The sequence below is a fragment of the Penicilliopsis zonata genome, assembly GCF_001890105.1.
Source record: "Penicilliopsis zonata CBS 506.65 unplaced genomic scaffold ASPZOscaffold_27, whole genome shotgun sequence".
NCBI classification, from domain to species: domain Eukaryota; kingdom Fungi; phylum Ascomycota; class Eurotiomycetes; order Eurotiales; family Aspergillaceae; genus Penicilliopsis; species Penicilliopsis zonata.
Genome location: NW_019208933.1, coordinates 35,821 through 52,517, shown reverse-complemented (window position 1 = coordinate 52,517; position 16,697 = coordinate 35,821). Strand labels below are relative to the sequence as shown.

Here is a 16,697-nt window from a genome sequence, read left to right as displayed (position 1 = left end):
CCAATCAATGATTGTCTACCCCGCCGGACGCAAACACCTGGCTCCCAGGATCAAGGGGCTTTCTTTCACCCGATGTTGACAGTCTTCCATGTCCATATTCTATTCCTCATGTTGTTAAGAAGACATCATATTGAGCCATGTCCATCTCCCCATTCGCCAATGACGAGTACACCGTCGGCTGGGTCTGTGCCCATGGCATTGATTTTACAGTCGCAGAGGCGATGCTGGACGAAACACATGGCGAGCCGCAGACTCCTCTCCTCCTTGCAGACCACAATACATACGTCCTGGGCGCTGTGAACGGTCATAAAGTGGTAGTCGCGTGTCTTCCCCGGGATGAGATAGGAGGCTTCTCAGCTGCGGCGGTGGCCAAGGATATGATGCATACATTCCCGCGGATTCGGTTCGGTCTGGTGGTGGGAATCGGGGCAGGGATTCCTCGCTACGACGGCGGTGGCGATATTGCGGATATCCGGCTGGGAGATGTTGTTGTGGGCAGCAGCAATACCGTCGACGGCGGCGTGGTGGTGTATGACTTTGGCAAGCGGCTGGCGGATGGGTCGTTTGACACCCGGTATGCGCTAGACAGACCCCCTCGATCGCTACGGACAGCCTTGAATCGGCTGGTGTCCAAGAACAGGCTGCAGGGCAGCCAAGTGAGCGTCTTGATCGACCAGATGCTGGACAAATATCCGGTCCTCCTCGAAGCCGGTTTCGGCCGCCCGGAACAGGCGACAGATCGCCTGTTCCGCTCGGAGTACCGTCACGTGGCCGGCTACACGTGCGCCCGGTGTGATCCTGCAGGGGAAGTTGACCGGGAAAGCTGGAAGCGACGGACCTCCAAGCCAGTTGTCCATTATGGGACAATTGCGACCGGGAGTTCTGTCGTCAAGCATGCTCCAACGAGAGACGACATTCAATACAAGCATCAGGCGATCTGCTTGGAGACGGAGGCCGCGGGTTTAGTGAACTGCTTCCCTTGTCTCGTTATCCGGGGGATTTCCAACTACGCCGACTCGCATAAGAATGACACCTGGAGAAATTATGCGGCCGCCGCGGCCGCTGCGTATGCAAAGGAGTTGCTGGGGGTGGTGCACATTCGAGATGTGGTTAGAGAGTGCAGTGTAAAGGAGACCTTGAGTGAAGGTGCCTTATTGCTTCACTCGCTCAGCATCAAGACTAAGGCTCAAGGGTATTGAAAATCTTCTTTAGTGAGTGGCAGTGTATTGCCACACAGGCATGTGTCGGATCTTAAAGCTGTCTCCCCTTGACTTTAGCCTTCAACTGTATCTTATTCTTGGCCTACGGCAAGGAGAAAGGGTCTATGGTTCCAAGAGTCCACCGCGTTCCAGTCGTGGCTCAAAGAGCCCCGGAAAACCCTCTTTTGCCAGGCAATCCTCGGCGCTAGGAAGACCGTCATGGCTGCCACGGTGATTGATCATCTGCAAAAGACCTTTCAGCAACAAAAAGGTGTTCAGATAGGCTACATTTCTGCAGGTTTCAGCCCCAGCACCAGCAGAGGGTAATCGTCGAATCGCTTCTCGAAAAAGGGGTTTGTTATACATACCCGGGATGATGCTAGATGGATACACACAGCTGATGTACGTCATCATAGGACAAAATGAGCAGTCCGCCTCGCAATCGCGGTGGACGACTCCAGCACTCTTCCATGCAGCGTTCAAAGAAAGCGTGGAGATCTTCCAGCTGCTCCTCACACATGGAGCTGACTTGGGCGGGCAGAATCAGGGAATGGAGACTGTTCTCTTCGATGCAGCACGAGGGGGCCATGTGGATCTCATTTCCCTGTTGATTGCATTAGGCCTCAACCCCAAAGCCAGTAATATCATTGGTTGCACAGCTCTGTTTTACGCTGCGTATTACTCCAAGGAAGATGCGGTGCGCCTCTTACTGGACCAGGGGAATAGCGTCCACACCCAAAATGCGCTGTTGGAGACACCCCTCTTCTTCGCTGCCCGAGCAGGACAGCCTGCTATAGTGAAGCTACTGCTGGAGAGGGGCGCAGATCCAGATCCCAGAAGCATGCTATCCGAGACACCGTTTATGCAGGCAGCTATCGGGACTTTGGAAAATTGTTGGGGCAGAGGTTATTCAGAAGTGATGACACTTCTGCGCCACGGAGCAAATTCAAATCCTCAATGCAGTCTGAATACCTCCAAAGACATGTTTGATGCTCTTCATGGCAGAATTAGTGAGGGTAAGGCTCGGCAACTGTGGCCATCTTACACCAGAAGTCTTTCAGATGGTCAAGTTCTGGTCGTCCTCGGTCGTCTTTTATCATCAGGCTGTACCTCAGTTTGGATAGCTCGGAGAGCTTGGAGACGGTACGAAGAGAATCCGGTTACATGGGCCGCCTCCGGAGGAAACAAAGAATTGGTTCAAACTCTGATCAACCTAGGCATTGATTGGAACAGAAACTCGGCTCTCCTTGATGCTATCCAAGGTGGCCATCAGAAGGTGGTTGAGATCCTTCTTGATACAGGCAAGATGCATACTGCTCAATTACGTGATGCTCTGTGTTCCGCTGCTGAAGAAGGTCACGCTGGCATTATCAAGCTTTTGATCCGAGCAAGTGAAAATCTAGCTTCAACTAATGAGTCGACCTATGGACATGCGGATAATATCTGTCCTCTTTTTGACTGTAACAGTGAACAAGACACGGCTTTACATCTTGCTGCAATGAACGGACACCACGAGGCTGTCAAGGTACTGCTAGATGGAGGGGCACATCCAGAAGCGAAAGACAAATTATTAGAAACACCACTTTCACTAGCAGTTGAAGAAGATCATCTGGAAACAGTTCGTGTTCTGCTCGAGTACAAAGCCGATCCCAACGCTGTTGGTGATTATCGCTGGACACCGCTATTCTATGCTGTATCAAACAATCGGGACAGTGTTATGGAGATTCTCCTGGACTCAGGAGCAAGCCTGCAAGCCCAAGATGTATTAGGGAAAACGCCACTGTGCGTTGCCGCCGAGAAGAAAGTCGAGGCACCTCTTAGGCTTCTACTCCAGCGCGGTGCAGACCCAAATGCACAAGATACCCTCGGACGATCCCCGCTGCATTGGGCAGCAAGCAAAGGATATTCCAAGGGAATCAAAATCCTCTGTGAAAATCACGCGGATCTAAATCTGCAAGACCAATACAAGCGGACACCTCTGCTCACTACAGCTGCAGCTGGATCCTATGAGTCCGTCAAGATTCTATTGTCTATGTATGGTAATTCCATAGATCATAAAGATATCTTTGGCCGCACAGCTGCATCTGAGGCCCATCATAGAGGGCATGCAACTGTTGCAAAGCTCTTGCGAGGAGAAATCAAAGTCCCCATCCCAACGCAAAAGGCACAGGATGCGAGGGAAAAGAGTCGGCGGACTTGTGATATCTGCATCATCGACTTATTTGTTGGGGAAGATGTTTATCAATGTGAGTCTTGTCATGATGGGTATTTTGTTATCTGCCGGTGGTGTCGAGAAAGTGGCGCGTCTTGTCTGGATAAGAGACATACTCTTACCAAATCCCGAGTCAAAAGCCACAGTGACGAAGATGAAGATTCTGATGAAGATTCTGATGAAGATGAAGATGAAGATGAATATGAAGATGCTGCTGCTGCTGCTGATGAAGATGAAGATGAAGATGAAGATGAAGATGAAGATGAAGATGAAGATGAAGATGAAGATGAAGATGAAGATGAAGATGAAGATGAAGATGAAGATGAAGATGAAGATGAAGATGAAGATGATGATGAAGATGATGATGATGATGATGATGATGATGGTGATGATGATGAATATTATTATGATTTTGATTAGGTGTATTAGAACGTCGCAAGAGGCCTCTAGGGGATCCATGATATCTTTTGCTATATACTCTTGGCCTCTGCTCTGTCTCGACCACATCCCCAAGGAGAGGTTATTCTGCTATCGGCTTCTACCAAAGAGTTAGCTCTGTTCAACCAAGGCACAGTTAGCTTACGTATGGATCATGGCATAGATATCCAACCGCTTGATGTCCTGACGAACGCCAGCCTTCAACGCCTCGGGGAACAGGTGCGCGCCGCGGTTGTAGCTAGGTAGCGACGCCCGTGTTTGAACTCGTGGACTAAAACACTCGAGTTGAAGACTGGGTATAAGCAGAGCTACTCGAGTTCAACCATACTTGTCTCTTAGAAAACGAGTCATATAGAAAGACAATCATACACTTCCTCTCCCTCTCCGTACGACGAGTCGTTGCCCTAAACGGTCGGTATGCATCCCTGAGCGAGTGTAAAGGTTGGCTACTTCGTCTTCAAAGTTATAGACTTCAATCAGTTGTTGAGAGAGCACATCATGGTGAGCAAAAGGCTGAGAAGAATATTCGGTTATGGTAGGGATTGTAAGCATAGGAATAGAGGAAGCAAAGGGTAGAAAGGAGCAGGGGAAGAAAGAGATAAAGAGAATAAAAAGGCTGAGCAACTGGGAACAATTCATCTACTCCATATATTAAGTCCCTCTACAAAGATCCTTGCATCGGGCCGTGAGACACATTTCTTGGTTATGTTGGAGCGTTGGACCTGCTGCAGTCAGGATAGAGATGCAAAAGTATTCTATTAGTCCTGCCTATACCTTCAATCTTTTCAAAATTCCATGATGAAAGTGGTGATATATATAGAGAGGGCTAGGAAAGAACAAATTATAAGTAATCCTTCTCATGTTTTAGACACTGACAAAGATATGAGTTTTGGAAGACTTGTGTCTTTGATAAAATCTTGTCCAGACTGGGGTTGGGTTACTAGGATGCAATGCACGAGCATAGAGTTCTTTCAATAGGACTTGGACTATATACACGGTGAAGGCCATCTAAAAACCATCTGCCAAGCATTGTGGCACAGTAGCCAGCTAAGAGTAGGCCGCAATGGCGCTGGAAAAGGCCGCATCGACCGAGGACAGGACCGAGGCGATGGTCTCAGCGTCGGTGGTCGTGGCAATGGCCTCCAAGTCCGCAGCCAGCGTGCTGGTCTTGGTCTGGAGAGTCTCGATGGAGGAGAGCAGGTCGCTCGCGACTCCGTCATCGGCAGCGTCAGATTCCTTACTCAGATTAGTTGAAGGACAGGTTATAACAGTGAAAAACAACTTCATCTCACCTTGTCGGTGATGGCATCCAGGGTAGCGATGATGACAGGGCCAAGAGTCTCAATCTCGCTGGTGATGCTGCTGCTGTCTGCGTCGCTCAAGGTCGAGGTGGCCGCGGCGTCGGTGATGGCCGTATCGAGGGCGCTCTTCAGGTCATCGTACTCGACCAAGATCTCCAGGCCGGCCAAGAGGGAGCCAGTCCAGCTCGAAACCGAGGACTCGAGCGCCTCGGTGTCGGAAAGAACAGTCTCCAGGTCTGACAGCACCGTGGCCGCATCGCGCCGGGCGATGGGGGAGGCGCTCGCCAGCGAGACGGCCAGAAGAGCAGCAACAAGAGACTTGGCGATCATTGTATTTCAGATTGGCTAGTGATTCGGTGGATTGGAGGATGAAGCTGGTAGATAGAAAACAGGAGATTCATGGCGCTTTTATAGACCACAGAGGTGGGATTTCGCAAGGAGTATTGCTCGTGTAAACGGACGGTTGTGTCAAAACTGACGTGACATGCATCAAAATCTCCTCATAGCCGGCAATTCATCAATTTGCAGAGCTCAGCAGAAGGACTGTTGACCAATTATTTGACCACATGAGCCATATAGTTTAAAGCCATTCCATTGCTGTTTCCACTAGTGGCATCCATGTCACTTTGTCGACCTGCCAACCACATAAAACCCGCAATTAAGCAGTGCTCCGTGCAGAACGACGGATCTGCAAGATATTATTAAATTCCGGCTCAACGTGGTAGACCTATTGGCTCAAGTCAGCTCACTTTGCAGTGTTTTCCATAGGATATATGCATCCCTGCGCCTAGATATATTACATTGGACATCACCTGTCTTTTCACATGGAAGAATGCGTCTATTTCATACGCCTGTCTTTCTGCAGAATCTCTCACAAATATTGCTCCGACTATAATTTCCCGGGATACCGAGGTAATCCTGCAGACTCCTGTGGCTTGCGAGGAGGGTGTTGTATACGTCCACTGGTAAGCGATTACAAAGTCCAAAGGTTTGCATCTGAGATGGTATTCGACAGTCCCTCGATATCCAAATTGAAGTGTCTGGACCTGCTGCAGGACAGGGTCAAGACATCTATGTCTCTCTCCAGTCTTGGGACTGTCGGGTGTGTAATACAAGAAAGGGCTGGTTCTCGTCGGAGCGTGAGGAATTTGGTAAAGGGTAGACCTCCCATGTTTAACTCGATCAAGATGCCTCGTTCGCAAGGCAGCTGACGGTTGTGTCGAGGAAATTCCCGAAGATCGGCAAGTTATCATCTGTCCGTCAACAATAGTCACGCAGTTGATGGATCTATGTATGATCCTGCAATCGATCGATCTGCAGTATATAAGGCATACCTCAAACACATCCCCCATTCCTGACTATCACACAGCAACCCTCGTTACTATCATTCGGATTGTTCTGCCAGTCCACCGGTGGTCGTCCTTTCTATAGCTCAACGGTGCCTGACTGATTGAATATGGTATTATCGGAGTCCAACTGGGATCGGGCACAGTCTCCGTCGTAGCAGTGCTTAAGTCTCTGATCCTGGGATTCGCAGCAATGATTGAACGCTAACTCCCCCCTATAATTCGTAGTAGTGACTGAACCGCTGATTCTCGTGGAGTCGCGCTCACACCTGCAGAGCAGGTGTCGCATTGCAGACAAGAAGACGTCGTACCTGCTAGAATCAAGACAGAACTTAGAGTTAGACAGCACCCAGGGAACGAGTGAAGAGGTTCTTCTCGTCTTACTGCTCAGTTTCCCTACCCTCAGGGGCTCTTCGTCTCGTCTCCCTGCTTGTTCGCTCATCTCCAGCTCATTGCCCAGATACGTCCATTCGACATCTCTGAGGCTGCGATCTGCTCATTCCATGTTGCGTACTCTAACACCCAACCACCCACTGTGTAAAGAACAACGTATAACCTTCCAGCTGGTCAGATAGAAGATGAAAATCGTATCTCGAGACTCTCTCAAAGCAGTCGGGGACAAGCAGTTCTGGGCGGTGTAGAACGACCGGCAGTAGTGGCTCACCGCTTGTTTACGTCCGAAACAGGCAGGCGGGGCAAAGAGCGCTTCTCGAGCTTCAGGATGGGACTTGCGACGTACAGTGAGATTCAGCAGTCATCATCATCAGCTTACTCTACAGCTATAGCGTACAGGGATCATCATTCACTAGGCAGTAAGCACAGAAAGCTCCACCGCTCGACGCTGTATATATACTGACCTCGCTCTCGCGTCTCCCGCAGGTCGAAGAGCGACCTTTGGCTGCGACCGTCAGGCAACTCGCTTCGAGACGACGACCGACCGTGGTGAAAGGCCAAGGCTTGGCTGTTTTTATCGGCCCCTCCCTCAATCACATCTCGGCCGTCGATACGAAAGGCCTGTAGGTGCTGCTACTAGCTAATAGTTAGCTGGTTACGCGGAGCCGTACAATACAACCGGCGTGCCACCTGCTCGGTTAACGACGTTGAGACTCGAGCTCTCGGGAAAGACCCTTTTACAATTGGGAACGTCGATCGCCTCCACGCAGTTTGAGACAAACGCGACCGCAGGATGTCGATCAGGAGGGAGTGATAGACGGGGGCTGTCGAGATGGTTCCCATCTCGGTCTACCTGCTGAAGGTACGTTTGACTCGCCGTGTCCGTGCGACTCGGCCGTCCTCCGTATCTAAAGCGACAGCGCTAACAGGGATCAGAAGCGGCTTGGATTGTGGTTGACGACGGCGGCGCGTGGGTTGCGAGAATAGACAGGTGGAGTCGACACCAAGACGGAGGGACGATGGAGTCGCTCCAGGAGTAGCGCACGCCGCCCAGCCTACCAGCCACGCGTTCACGGAGTAATATAACCTAGTGGGGACTCAATCACTATCAGAGGCGGGGGCTGCTATGGAGTCGTACTTCAATCTCTCAGCGAAGAGACAAGACGTCCGTCTGCTACTGACGAGTCACCGTGGCCTAGTCCGTGACTCGCATCGCAGACATGATTCGATCTGGATTCGAAAGAGGCGTCTACGGAGTGCTGCGTATGGATGAATCTAATGACGCCGCACAATCTCTTTTGCGTCGTGGATAAGGTTCGATCCGAATCTTGGCTGCCACATTCCACAATCCACGGTCGGAGGATGGCGTCCTGCTAGTTGCGACCGCGAGAAACATCGCCAGTCAAGCCACGAGTATCGACCAACTGCCCCGAGGCAGAGCCGACTATCAATCAGGATTGCCATCCTCTGGTGCGGAGTCCGACCCATCCAAGGCCTTCGATCAGGAAATTTCCTCCGGATCACTACGCTGCCTCCCTCAACTGCTACCTTTATGGCGTCAATTTTTCAGGGTCTGGCGTGGCAAGGGTGGACGATGACGACGCCACTCTCCCCTTTCATGCCTATTGTTGGCCCAGTCGCAATGAGGCCCACCGCAAGTGGTCTTATCGCCAGGCTAAATGCCCCCTGGAGCTCGCCGCATGCTCTCATTCGTGCCCACGCCACATCTGGCGGCGGAGAACGCGCAAGCTTTGAGGAAGGAGGTGCGAATGAAGCGGTAGAAAAAAAAAAGGGAGAAGCGACATTCGAGCAGCATTCTGGGGAACTCTCCCGAGTGTTAACTGACCATGGTGTTGGCCGTCGGCGATATTTTTTCTCTTTCTTCATTGTCGCCGTTTCCACCGGTCGCTTCCCTCATTCTCGCCCCTGAGCATTTACAGGCACCACCACCACCACAACAACAACCACAATCACCCCGCCGCAAGAATTCAACCTAGGTCGTGATGCGCCCATGAGCGCCCGACGCTTCATGTCGTTTGCCGACCGTAAACAGTGGGTGAGCCCGACCGACGGCCATCGCCGACGCCGTGTGCTGTCGCTCGTCTCTGTCGTCGTCGTGGCCACCAGCATTCTATCGACGCTATACGTCTTTCTATGGCCGCATCTGGTCAAGTTCCGCCCCCGGCTAGATCTGACGTGGTATGACTGGGGGTTATATGGCTTCTACCCGTCGCAGAGCTATGCCTCCTTTGAGTACGAGTCGCCCTCGGTCGAATTCGCCCACTGGGATCCTCGATGTGACGAGCGATACACCTTCTTCGCCCCGCGCGGCGACTCCATCCACAGCCCCGGCCCGATGATCCTCGATGCTCAGGGGGAACTGGTCTACTTGCAGCCCAACATGGGGGTGACACAGGACTTCAAGGTGGTGCAGTACCGTGGGGAAAGCTTCTTGGCGTACTGGGAGGGCGAGGAGGTCGCAGGCCACGGCGATGGCTCCTGGTACATGGTGGGTAGAAGAGAAAGAAACGAAGAAAAAGGGGAAATACACATGCTGATATGCTACAGCTTGACTCTACGTACACGCAACGGTTCGAGATCCGACCGCTCGGCGGCATCGGTGGTGATCTACATGAATTCATGATCACGGACAACGACACGGCTCTGGTTTCGATCTACGAGACGATTCCCGCTGACTTATCGTCAATTGGAGGCCCTGAGGAGGGATACCTGATCGATGGTGTTTTCCAGGAGATCGACATTGCGACGGGCGAGCTGCTTTTCGAGTGGCATGCCTCCCACCACTACCCCGTCAACAGCACGTACGAGAAGCTCAAGGGAAGGGGCCGCGACCGCGATTCGGCGTTTGACTACTTCCACCTCAACAGCATCGAGAAAGACCACGAGGGTCATTACCTGATCTCGGCGCGGCACACACACACGGTCACCAGCATTGACCGCGAGACGGGCGCCGTGCGGTGGACGCTGGGTGGGCGCGCCAACGACTTCACGGACGCGTCGGACGGCGCCGCGACGGATTTCGCGTGGCAACACGACGCCCGCTGGCACGGCACCCACACGCTGACGCTGATGGACAACGCAGTCCACAGCAACAGCGACCCGGCGCCGCAGAGCCGCGGCATGCTCATCGATCTGGACGTGCCGAACCGCGTGGCGACGCTGCGCACGGCCTTCTACCACCCACAGCAGATGAAGGTGGTGTCGCAGGGCAACGTGCAGCTGGTGCCCGGCAGCCACGGGCCCGACGACGACGGCGACCATGTGATTGTCGGCTGGGGTCACAGCGCGGCGTTTACCGAGTACACGGCCGAGGGCGAGTTGCTGTGCGACGTGCACTTTGGCGCCTCGATGTTCTTCACCTTTGGCCGGGTGGTCTCGTACCGCACCTTCAAGGGCGACTGGGTCGGGCGGCCGCGGACCTCCCCGAGCGCCGCCGTCGCGGGAGACAATGTGTACGTCAGCTGGAACGGCGCGACCGAGGTGGCCACCTGGCAGCTGGAGGTGTGGGACGGCGAGCATCTCGACGGCGAGCAGGAGATGGCATTCCAACCGGTCAACCAGGCGCCGCGCGACGGGTTCGAGACCGAGATCGAGTTGCCGGCAGAGGTCCACGACCGGTTCGTGCGGGTGGCTGCGCTGGACGCGGCGGGCGAAGTGCTAGGCCGCACACCCATCGTGCGTCGCGCCCCGGGCTGGACACTGGCCGGCTTCTTCGCTGCCCAGTCCGCGGGCGTCCTCGTCATGTACGTCATGGGCGGCTGCTGCCTCCTGCTGGGCATGTACTGGGGGTGTCATCTGCGGATGGAACGCTGGCGCGCCAAGCAGCAGGAGTACCATCTCGTCCCCCTTCGCGATGAAGAAGCTAGTCCCGAGTGATTTGATTCTGCCATCATTTATTTACTCGTCGCCACTCCGCCTCCACCGGGCTCACAGAACCATCGCGCGGAGAGTTAATCAGAGAGAACTCGCCTTGTCATTAATGACATCCATCCTATGGGAACCGGTCTTCTCCCGGTTGCCCTTTGGTCGCAGAACATGTGCATTGGATGATGACTGCCGAATAAGACCATCTTGCCGGCGAGTTGGGGGAGAGGGAAATACCAGTGTCTGAATTTCAATCAAGACATGGATTAATCCGGGAACAGGACTGTACATAGGGCAATTGGCTTTATACATATACCCAGGCATCGATAGTCAATCAATAATGATTCATTCCGTATCTCAGATGATTAGTTTTGCAGTAGCCCACTCTTCTTTTTTTTTTTTTTTTCCAATCTGCAAAACCCGTAGAATCCGCAGAGTCCGAGTGCCGCTGAGTAAGCGGATCTTTGACTAATCTACGGCCAATCAGCTGTGACCGGCGGGGAGACCCAACCTTCTGAATACGGAATTCGACGTGTTCTTTGTACAGGAATACCAGTGATACCAGTATGCAGACGGAGAACTTGCCCCTGGCGGTACTGCCAAATCATTGGCTACAGACCACAAATTGCACTGTTTGTTCTACAAACGGCCAGCGTAAGAGGCCGGGAGAGTCCGCCGTGTTTGCACGATGCGCCGCTCCAATTGGCTGGTTCCGTCCCTGTCCCTGTCTCCGCTGACTCAGCGGAAGCTGGTCCTTCCCAATCTAGAAGGCTTCCAGGCTCCCGACCAGAACCAAAACTTCCCCCTCCAACTCTCCGTCTCTCTCCTTCTTGCCCCCCCCTCAGGGCGATGCTCCAGCGCTGTGCCGGTCTTTCTCTGCCCTCCAGAAGCCGAGAAGTGGTCAGCAGCTCCACTGTGACTGCCAGGAGCGTCGGTGATCGGCCAGAAGACACGCCGTGCCAGCGGGGCGTCTCGTTGTCGCCGTGTCTTATAAAGACGTGAGCAGGCCTCCTCGCTTGCTGCTTTGTTTGAGGTACACTGACTGAATTGAGTCGATACAGGCATCGCTCTCTTTCCTCTTCTCTACTCTGTCGCTGCCAGTGAGTGAGTGGTGTCCTGTTCACCATGGATCCAGCCGGTGGCAGTGAGATCCGCGACGACACCGATAGTGCCGTCACGGTGCGTCCCGACGCTGCTCTCCCAACCTACGAGAATGAAGACAAAACGATGGTCTCCCCATCCAGTCGGGCAGAGGACTGGGCAATGATGGACGAGGTACGCCGCCGGCACGACCGCGAGATCGCCTCGGGCAGCAAGCCGCGCGAGCTGGGCGTGACGTGGAAAGATCTCACCGTCGAGGTGGTCAGCGCCGAGGCTGCTATCAACGAGAACGTCTTCTCGCAGTTCCATATCCCTCGCAACATCCGTGAGTCTCGTCACAAGCCCCCCCTGCACACCATCCTCGACAACAGCCACGGCTGCGTCCGCCCGGGCGAGATGCTGCTCGTGTTGGGCCGCCCAGGCTCGGGCTGCACCACACTACTCAAGATGCTCGCCAACCGTCGTCGCGGTTACCTGAATGTCCGTGGTGATGTGCACTTTGGCGCTCTGTCGCACGACGAGGCTGCCCCGTACCGCGGCCAGATCGTCATGAACACAGAGGACGAGTTGTTCTTCCCGACCCTGACCGTCGGCCAGACGATGGACTTTGCCACGCGCCTCAAGGTGCCTAGTCGGCTGCCTCAGGGGGTCGACTCGCATGTCGAGTACCAGCGCGGCAGCAAGGAATTCCTCCTCGAGGCACTACGCATCTCCCACACGCATGACACAAAGGTCGGCAACGAGTACGTGCGTGGTGTCTCGGGCGGCGAGCGCAAGCGTGTCTCCATCGTCGAATGTATGGCGACCCGCGGATCCGTGTTTTGTTGGGACAACAGCACCCGCGGCCTTGACGCCAGCACGGCTCTCGAGTGGACCAAGGCCATCCGCGCCATGACGGACGTCCTGGGTCTGTCCACAATCGTCACCCTCTACCAGGCGGGGAACGGCATCTACGATCTCTTCGACAAGGTTCTCGTGCTGGACGAGGGCAAGCAGGTGTTCTATGGACCCCTAGCTGAGGCCCGTCCCTTCATGGAAGAACAGGGCTTCATCTGTGGCGAGGGCGCCAACGTCGCTGACTTCCTGACTGGTGTCACTGTACCTACCGAGCGCCAGATCCGCTCCGGCTACGAGCAGCGCTTCCCACGCACTGCCGACCAGCTCCGTATCGAGTACGAGAAGTCGTCTATCCGCGAGCGGATGGCCGCCGAGTACGACTATCCGACCTCCGACCTCGCCCGCGAGCGTACTGACAACTTCCGGCACGCTTTCGCCGAGGATCGCGCCAAAGACTTGGCCAAAGACAGCCCCTGGACGGTTGGGATCGTGGACCAGGTCAAGGCCTGCATCCGCCGCCAGTACCAGATCCTGTGGGGTGACAAGGCGGCCTTCATCATCAAGCAAGTCTCGACCTTGGTCCAGGCCTTGATCGCCGGCTCCCTCTTCTACAACGCGCCCAACAATTCCGGTGGCCTCTTCGTCAAGTCCGGCGCCCTGTTCTTCTCGCTCCTTTACAACAGTCTGCTTTCCATGTCTGAAGTCACCGAGTCCTTCAACGGTCGTCCGGTCCTGGTCAAGCACAAGGGTTTCGCCATGTTCCACCCGGCCGCCTTCTGTTTCGCCCAGATCGCAGCCGACATTCCCGTCCTCCTCTTCCAGATCAGCATCTTTGCCATCGTCATTTACTTCATGGTCGGCCTTACCATGACGGCCGGTGCCTTCTTCACCTACTGGGTCATGATTTTTGCAACCACCATGGTACGTGCACCCCCTTATCTGACAATTGTTTCTGTCTCTTTAGATATTACGTCCACTGACTGTTGCAGTGTATGACAGCGTTATTCCGCGCCATCGGTGCTTTGTTCTCTACCTTTGACGGGGCCTCCAAGGTGTCTGGCTTCCTCATCGCCGCCGTCATCATGTACACCGGGTACATGATCACCAAGCCTCACATGCACCCGTGGTTCGTTTGGATGTACTGGATCGACCCCCTGGCCTATGCCTTTGAAGCGGTCCTGGCCAACGAGTTCCACGGCAAGATCATCCCCTGCGTCGGTGACAATCTGGTTCCCAATGGGCCTGGCTACACGGACTCTGCCTACCAGGCGTGCGCGGGCGTCGGGGGCGCATCCCCGGGAAGCATCTCACTCACCGGCGACGAATACCTGGCCTCGCTGTCCTACAGCTATTCGCATCTGTGGCGCAATTTCGGCATCGTCTGGGCGTGGTGGGCTCTCTTCGTCGCCGTCACGGTCGTCGCTACTTCGAAATGGCATTCTCCGTCTGAGAGCGGATCCGTGCTGCTCATCCCGCGTGAAAAGCTGGAGCGCCATCAGCAGACGCTGGGTGTCATCACTGACGAGGAATCCCAGGGTTCCAAGAAGGTCGCAGCCGCCGACGATCAGGAGCTGCAGTCGGACAGCAGCGTCGAGGCACAACTCGTCCGCAACTCGTCGGTCTTCACCTGGCGCAACCTGACCTACACTGTTAAAACCTCCTCGGGAGACCGTGTGTTACTTGATAACGTCCACGGCTGGGTCAAACCGGGCATGCTGGGCGCTCTGATGGGAGCCTCGGGCGCAGGTAAGACGACTCTGCTGGACGTGCTGGCCCAACGCAAGACCGAGGGTACCATTCGGGGCTCCATCATGGTTGACGGACGACCCCTGCCGGTCTCCTTCCAGCGGTCTGCAGGCTACTGCGAGCAACTCGACGTTCACGAGCCGTTTGCCACGGTGCGCGAGGCGCTGGAATTCTCTGCCCTCCTCCGGCAGCCGCGCGAAGTGCCCCGCGAGGAGAAGTTGCGATACGTCGACACGATCATCGACCTCCTGGAGCTGCACGACCTGGCTGACACGCTGATCGGGCGGGTGGGCGCCGGCCTCAGCGTTGAACAGCGCAAGCGGTTGACCATCGGCGTCGAGCTGGTGGCCAAGCCGAGCATCCTGATCTTCCTGGACGAACCGACCTCCGGTCTGGACGGCCAATCGGCCTACAACACGGTGCGGTTTCTGCGCAAGCTGGCGGACGTGGGCCAGGCGGTGCTGGTGACCATCCACCAGCCGTCGGCGCAGCTGTTTGCCCAGTTCGATACTCTCTTGCTGCTGGCCAAGGGCGGTCGCACTGTCTACTTTGGCGACATTGGCGACAACGGAGAGATCGTCAAGAACTACTTTGCCCGCTACGGTGCCTCCTGTCCGACTGGGACCAACCCGGCGGAGCATATGATCGATGTGGTCTCGGGCCATCTGTCGCAGGGCCGCGACTGGCACCAGGTCTGGCTCGACTCGCCGGAAAGCAGCGAGAGGCTGGCCAAGCTGGACCAGATCGTCGCAGACGCCGCAGCCAAGCCCCTGGCCACACAGGATGACGGATTCGAGTTCGCGATGCCGCTCGGGGCGCAGACACAGATCGTGACGGCGCGGATGGGGCGGGCGCTGTTCCGCAACACGGACTACATCAACAACAAGTTTGCGCTGCACATCGGCTCGGCGCTATTCAACGGCTTCTCCTTCTGGATGATCGGCGACAGCGTGTCGGACCTGCAGCTGCGGCTGTTCACGGTCTTCAACTTCATCTTCGTGGCCCCCGGCGTGATCAACCAGCTGCAGCCGCTGTTCATCGAGCGGCGCGACCTGTACGACACGCGCGAGAAGAAGGCGCGCATGTACTCGTGGAAGGCGTTTGTGACGGCGCTGGTGCTGTCGGAGATGCCGTACCTGTGCGTGTGCGCCGTGTTGTACTTTGTCTGCTGGTACTACACGGTGGGCTTCTCGAGCGACTCGCACCGCGCGGGCGGCACCTTCTTCATCATGCTCATGTACGAGTTCATGTACACGGGCATCGGCCAGTTCGTGGCCGCGTACGCGCCCAACGCCCTCTTCGCCGCGCTGACCAACCCGGTCATCATCGGCACGCTGGTCTCCTTCTGCGGCGTGCTGGTCCCCTACGCCCAGATCCAGGCCTTCTGGCGCTACTGGATCTACTGGATCAATCCCTTCAACTACATGATCGGGGGTATGCTCGTCTTCGACGTCTACGACACCCCCGTGCGCTGTGCCGCCGACGAGTTTGCCGTCTTCGACCCCCCGGCCAACATGACCTGCGGCGACTACCTGGCCGAGTACATGGAGGGCATCGGCGCCCGCATGAACCTGACCAACCCGGCCGCCACGGCGAGCTGCCATGTCTGCGAGTACCGCCGCGGCAGCGACTATCTCACCACCATCAACCTCAACGACTACTACTACGGCTGGCGCGATGCCGGGATCGTCGTCATCTTCGTCCTCAGCTCCTACTCCCTGGTGTATCTGTTGATGAGACTGCGCACCAAGGCGTCCAAAAAGGCAGAAGCATGAATTTCACACACATAGACTAGACACCACTAGACTGACTTTCCATTTCTCATCATCACTGGACATGCTTAATGTGGTTTTTCCAATATTAGACTCTTGATTCTGGTCACCACTGTGGACTCGTGTGTTTTTGAACATATTCAAATTTGTTTTATCACTTTGTTTATTCTCATTTTACTATCCTCAATACTAGAAAGTAAATACTAATAATTCAATCATTCCAAGACACCACTGCCATATATCACTCTATTTAGAGCCCAGTGCATTGCTCATTGCCTGTCTTTCTGATGAGGTTATATAGCAAAATAAGTACCCTCTATAGAAGGGAGGTGTCGCTAGATCTGTAAGGGTATTGTTAAATCTATATATTAGTATCACTGTCTTTTCTCTGGAGTAAAGTATAAGTTCTATATTGACTCTGAGACTAATCTCTACTTTAATTTGATAGAGTCATCTTAAGGAGTGTC

At 54.8% G+C, this 16,697-nt stretch overlaps 7 protein-coding genes across 7 annotated transcripts; 5 read left to right on the top strand and 2 right to left on the bottom strand.

Annotated features, from left to right (window-relative positions):
- Window positions 1-137: 137 nt before the first annotated feature.
- ASPZODRAFT_147170 (hypothetical protein) lies at window positions 138-1,199 on the top strand (the record flags this gene model as incomplete). Its single annotated transcript, XM_022725239.1, has 1 exon — window positions 138-1,199. The coding sequence occupies one exon, from the start codon at window positions 138-140 to the stop codon at window positions 1,197-1,199; it is 1,062 nt and encodes a 353-aa protein (XP_022577040.1).
- A 1,306-nt stretch (window positions 1,200-2,505) lies between these two features.
- On the top strand, window positions 2,506-2,847 carry ASPZODRAFT_76440 (hypothetical protein; the record flags this gene model as incomplete). Its single annotated transcript, XM_022730086.1, has 1 exon — window positions 2,506-2,847. A coding segment is annotated over one exon (342 nt), but the record flags the coding sequence as incomplete, so codon positions are not given.
- Window positions 2,848-2,874: 27 nt separating this feature from the next.
- ASPZODRAFT_35836 (hypothetical protein) lies at window positions 2,875-3,231 on the top strand (the record flags this gene model as incomplete). The annotated part of the gene is made up of 1 exon (XM_022728273.1): window positions 2,875-3,231. A coding segment is annotated over one exon (357 nt), but the record flags the coding sequence as incomplete, so codon positions are not given.
- Window positions 3,232-4,826: 1,595 nt separating this feature from the next.
- On the bottom strand, window positions 4,827-5,582 carry ASPZODRAFT_137167 (hypothetical protein). The gene is made up of 2 exons (XM_022724231.1): window positions 5,142-5,582; window positions 4,827-5,085 (listed from the first exon to the last, which is right to left on the bottom strand). Exons 1-2 carry the CDS (start codon window positions 5,478-5,480, stop codon window positions 4,897-4,899), a joined length of 528 nt encoding a protein of 175 aa, XP_022577037.1. The 5' UTR covers window positions 5,481-5,582; the 3' UTR covers window positions 4,827-4,896.
- A 103-nt stretch (window positions 5,583-5,685) lies between these two features.
- On the bottom strand, window positions 5,686-6,770 carry ASPZODRAFT_1303261 (hypothetical protein). Its single transcript, XM_022722482.1, has 2 exons — window positions 6,485-6,770; window positions 5,686-6,403 (listed from the first exon to the last, which is right to left on the bottom strand). Exons 1-2 carry the CDS (start codon window positions 6,500-6,502, stop codon window positions 5,891-5,893), a joined length of 531 nt encoding a protein of 176 aa, XP_022577036.1. The 5' UTR covers window positions 6,503-6,770; the 3' UTR covers window positions 5,686-5,890.
- A 2,148-nt stretch (window positions 6,771-8,918) lies between these two features.
- ASPZODRAFT_76544 (hypothetical protein) lies at window positions 8,919-10,786 on the top strand (the record flags this gene model as incomplete). The annotated part of the gene is made up of 2 exons (XM_022730098.1): window positions 8,919-9,398; window positions 9,458-10,786. The coding sequence occupies 2 exons, from the start codon at window positions 8,919-8,921 to the stop codon at window positions 10,784-10,786; spliced, it is 1,809 nt and encodes a 602-aa protein (XP_022577035.1).
- Window positions 10,787-11,899: 1,113 nt separating this feature from the next.
- Window positions 11,900-16,233, top strand: ASPZODRAFT_20299 (hypothetical protein; the record flags this gene model as incomplete). The annotated part of the gene is made up of 2 exons (XM_022727564.1): window positions 11,900-13,633; window positions 13,702-16,233. 2 exons carry the CDS (start codon window positions 11,900-11,902, stop codon window positions 16,231-16,233), a joined length of 4,266 nt encoding a protein of 1,421 aa, XP_022577034.1.
- Window positions 16,234-16,697: the final 464 nt, after the last annotated feature.

Coding starts and splice junctions, on each gene's coding strand:
- ASPZODRAFT_137167 (XM_022724231.1), bottom strand. CDS start 5,480: ATGATCGCCAAGTCTCTTGTTGCTGCTCTTCTGGCCGTCTCGCTGGCG. Junction 5,086..5,141: donor TGGATGCCATCACCGACAAG/GTGAGATGAAGT, acceptor AATCTGAGTAAG/GAATCTGACGCTGCCGATGA.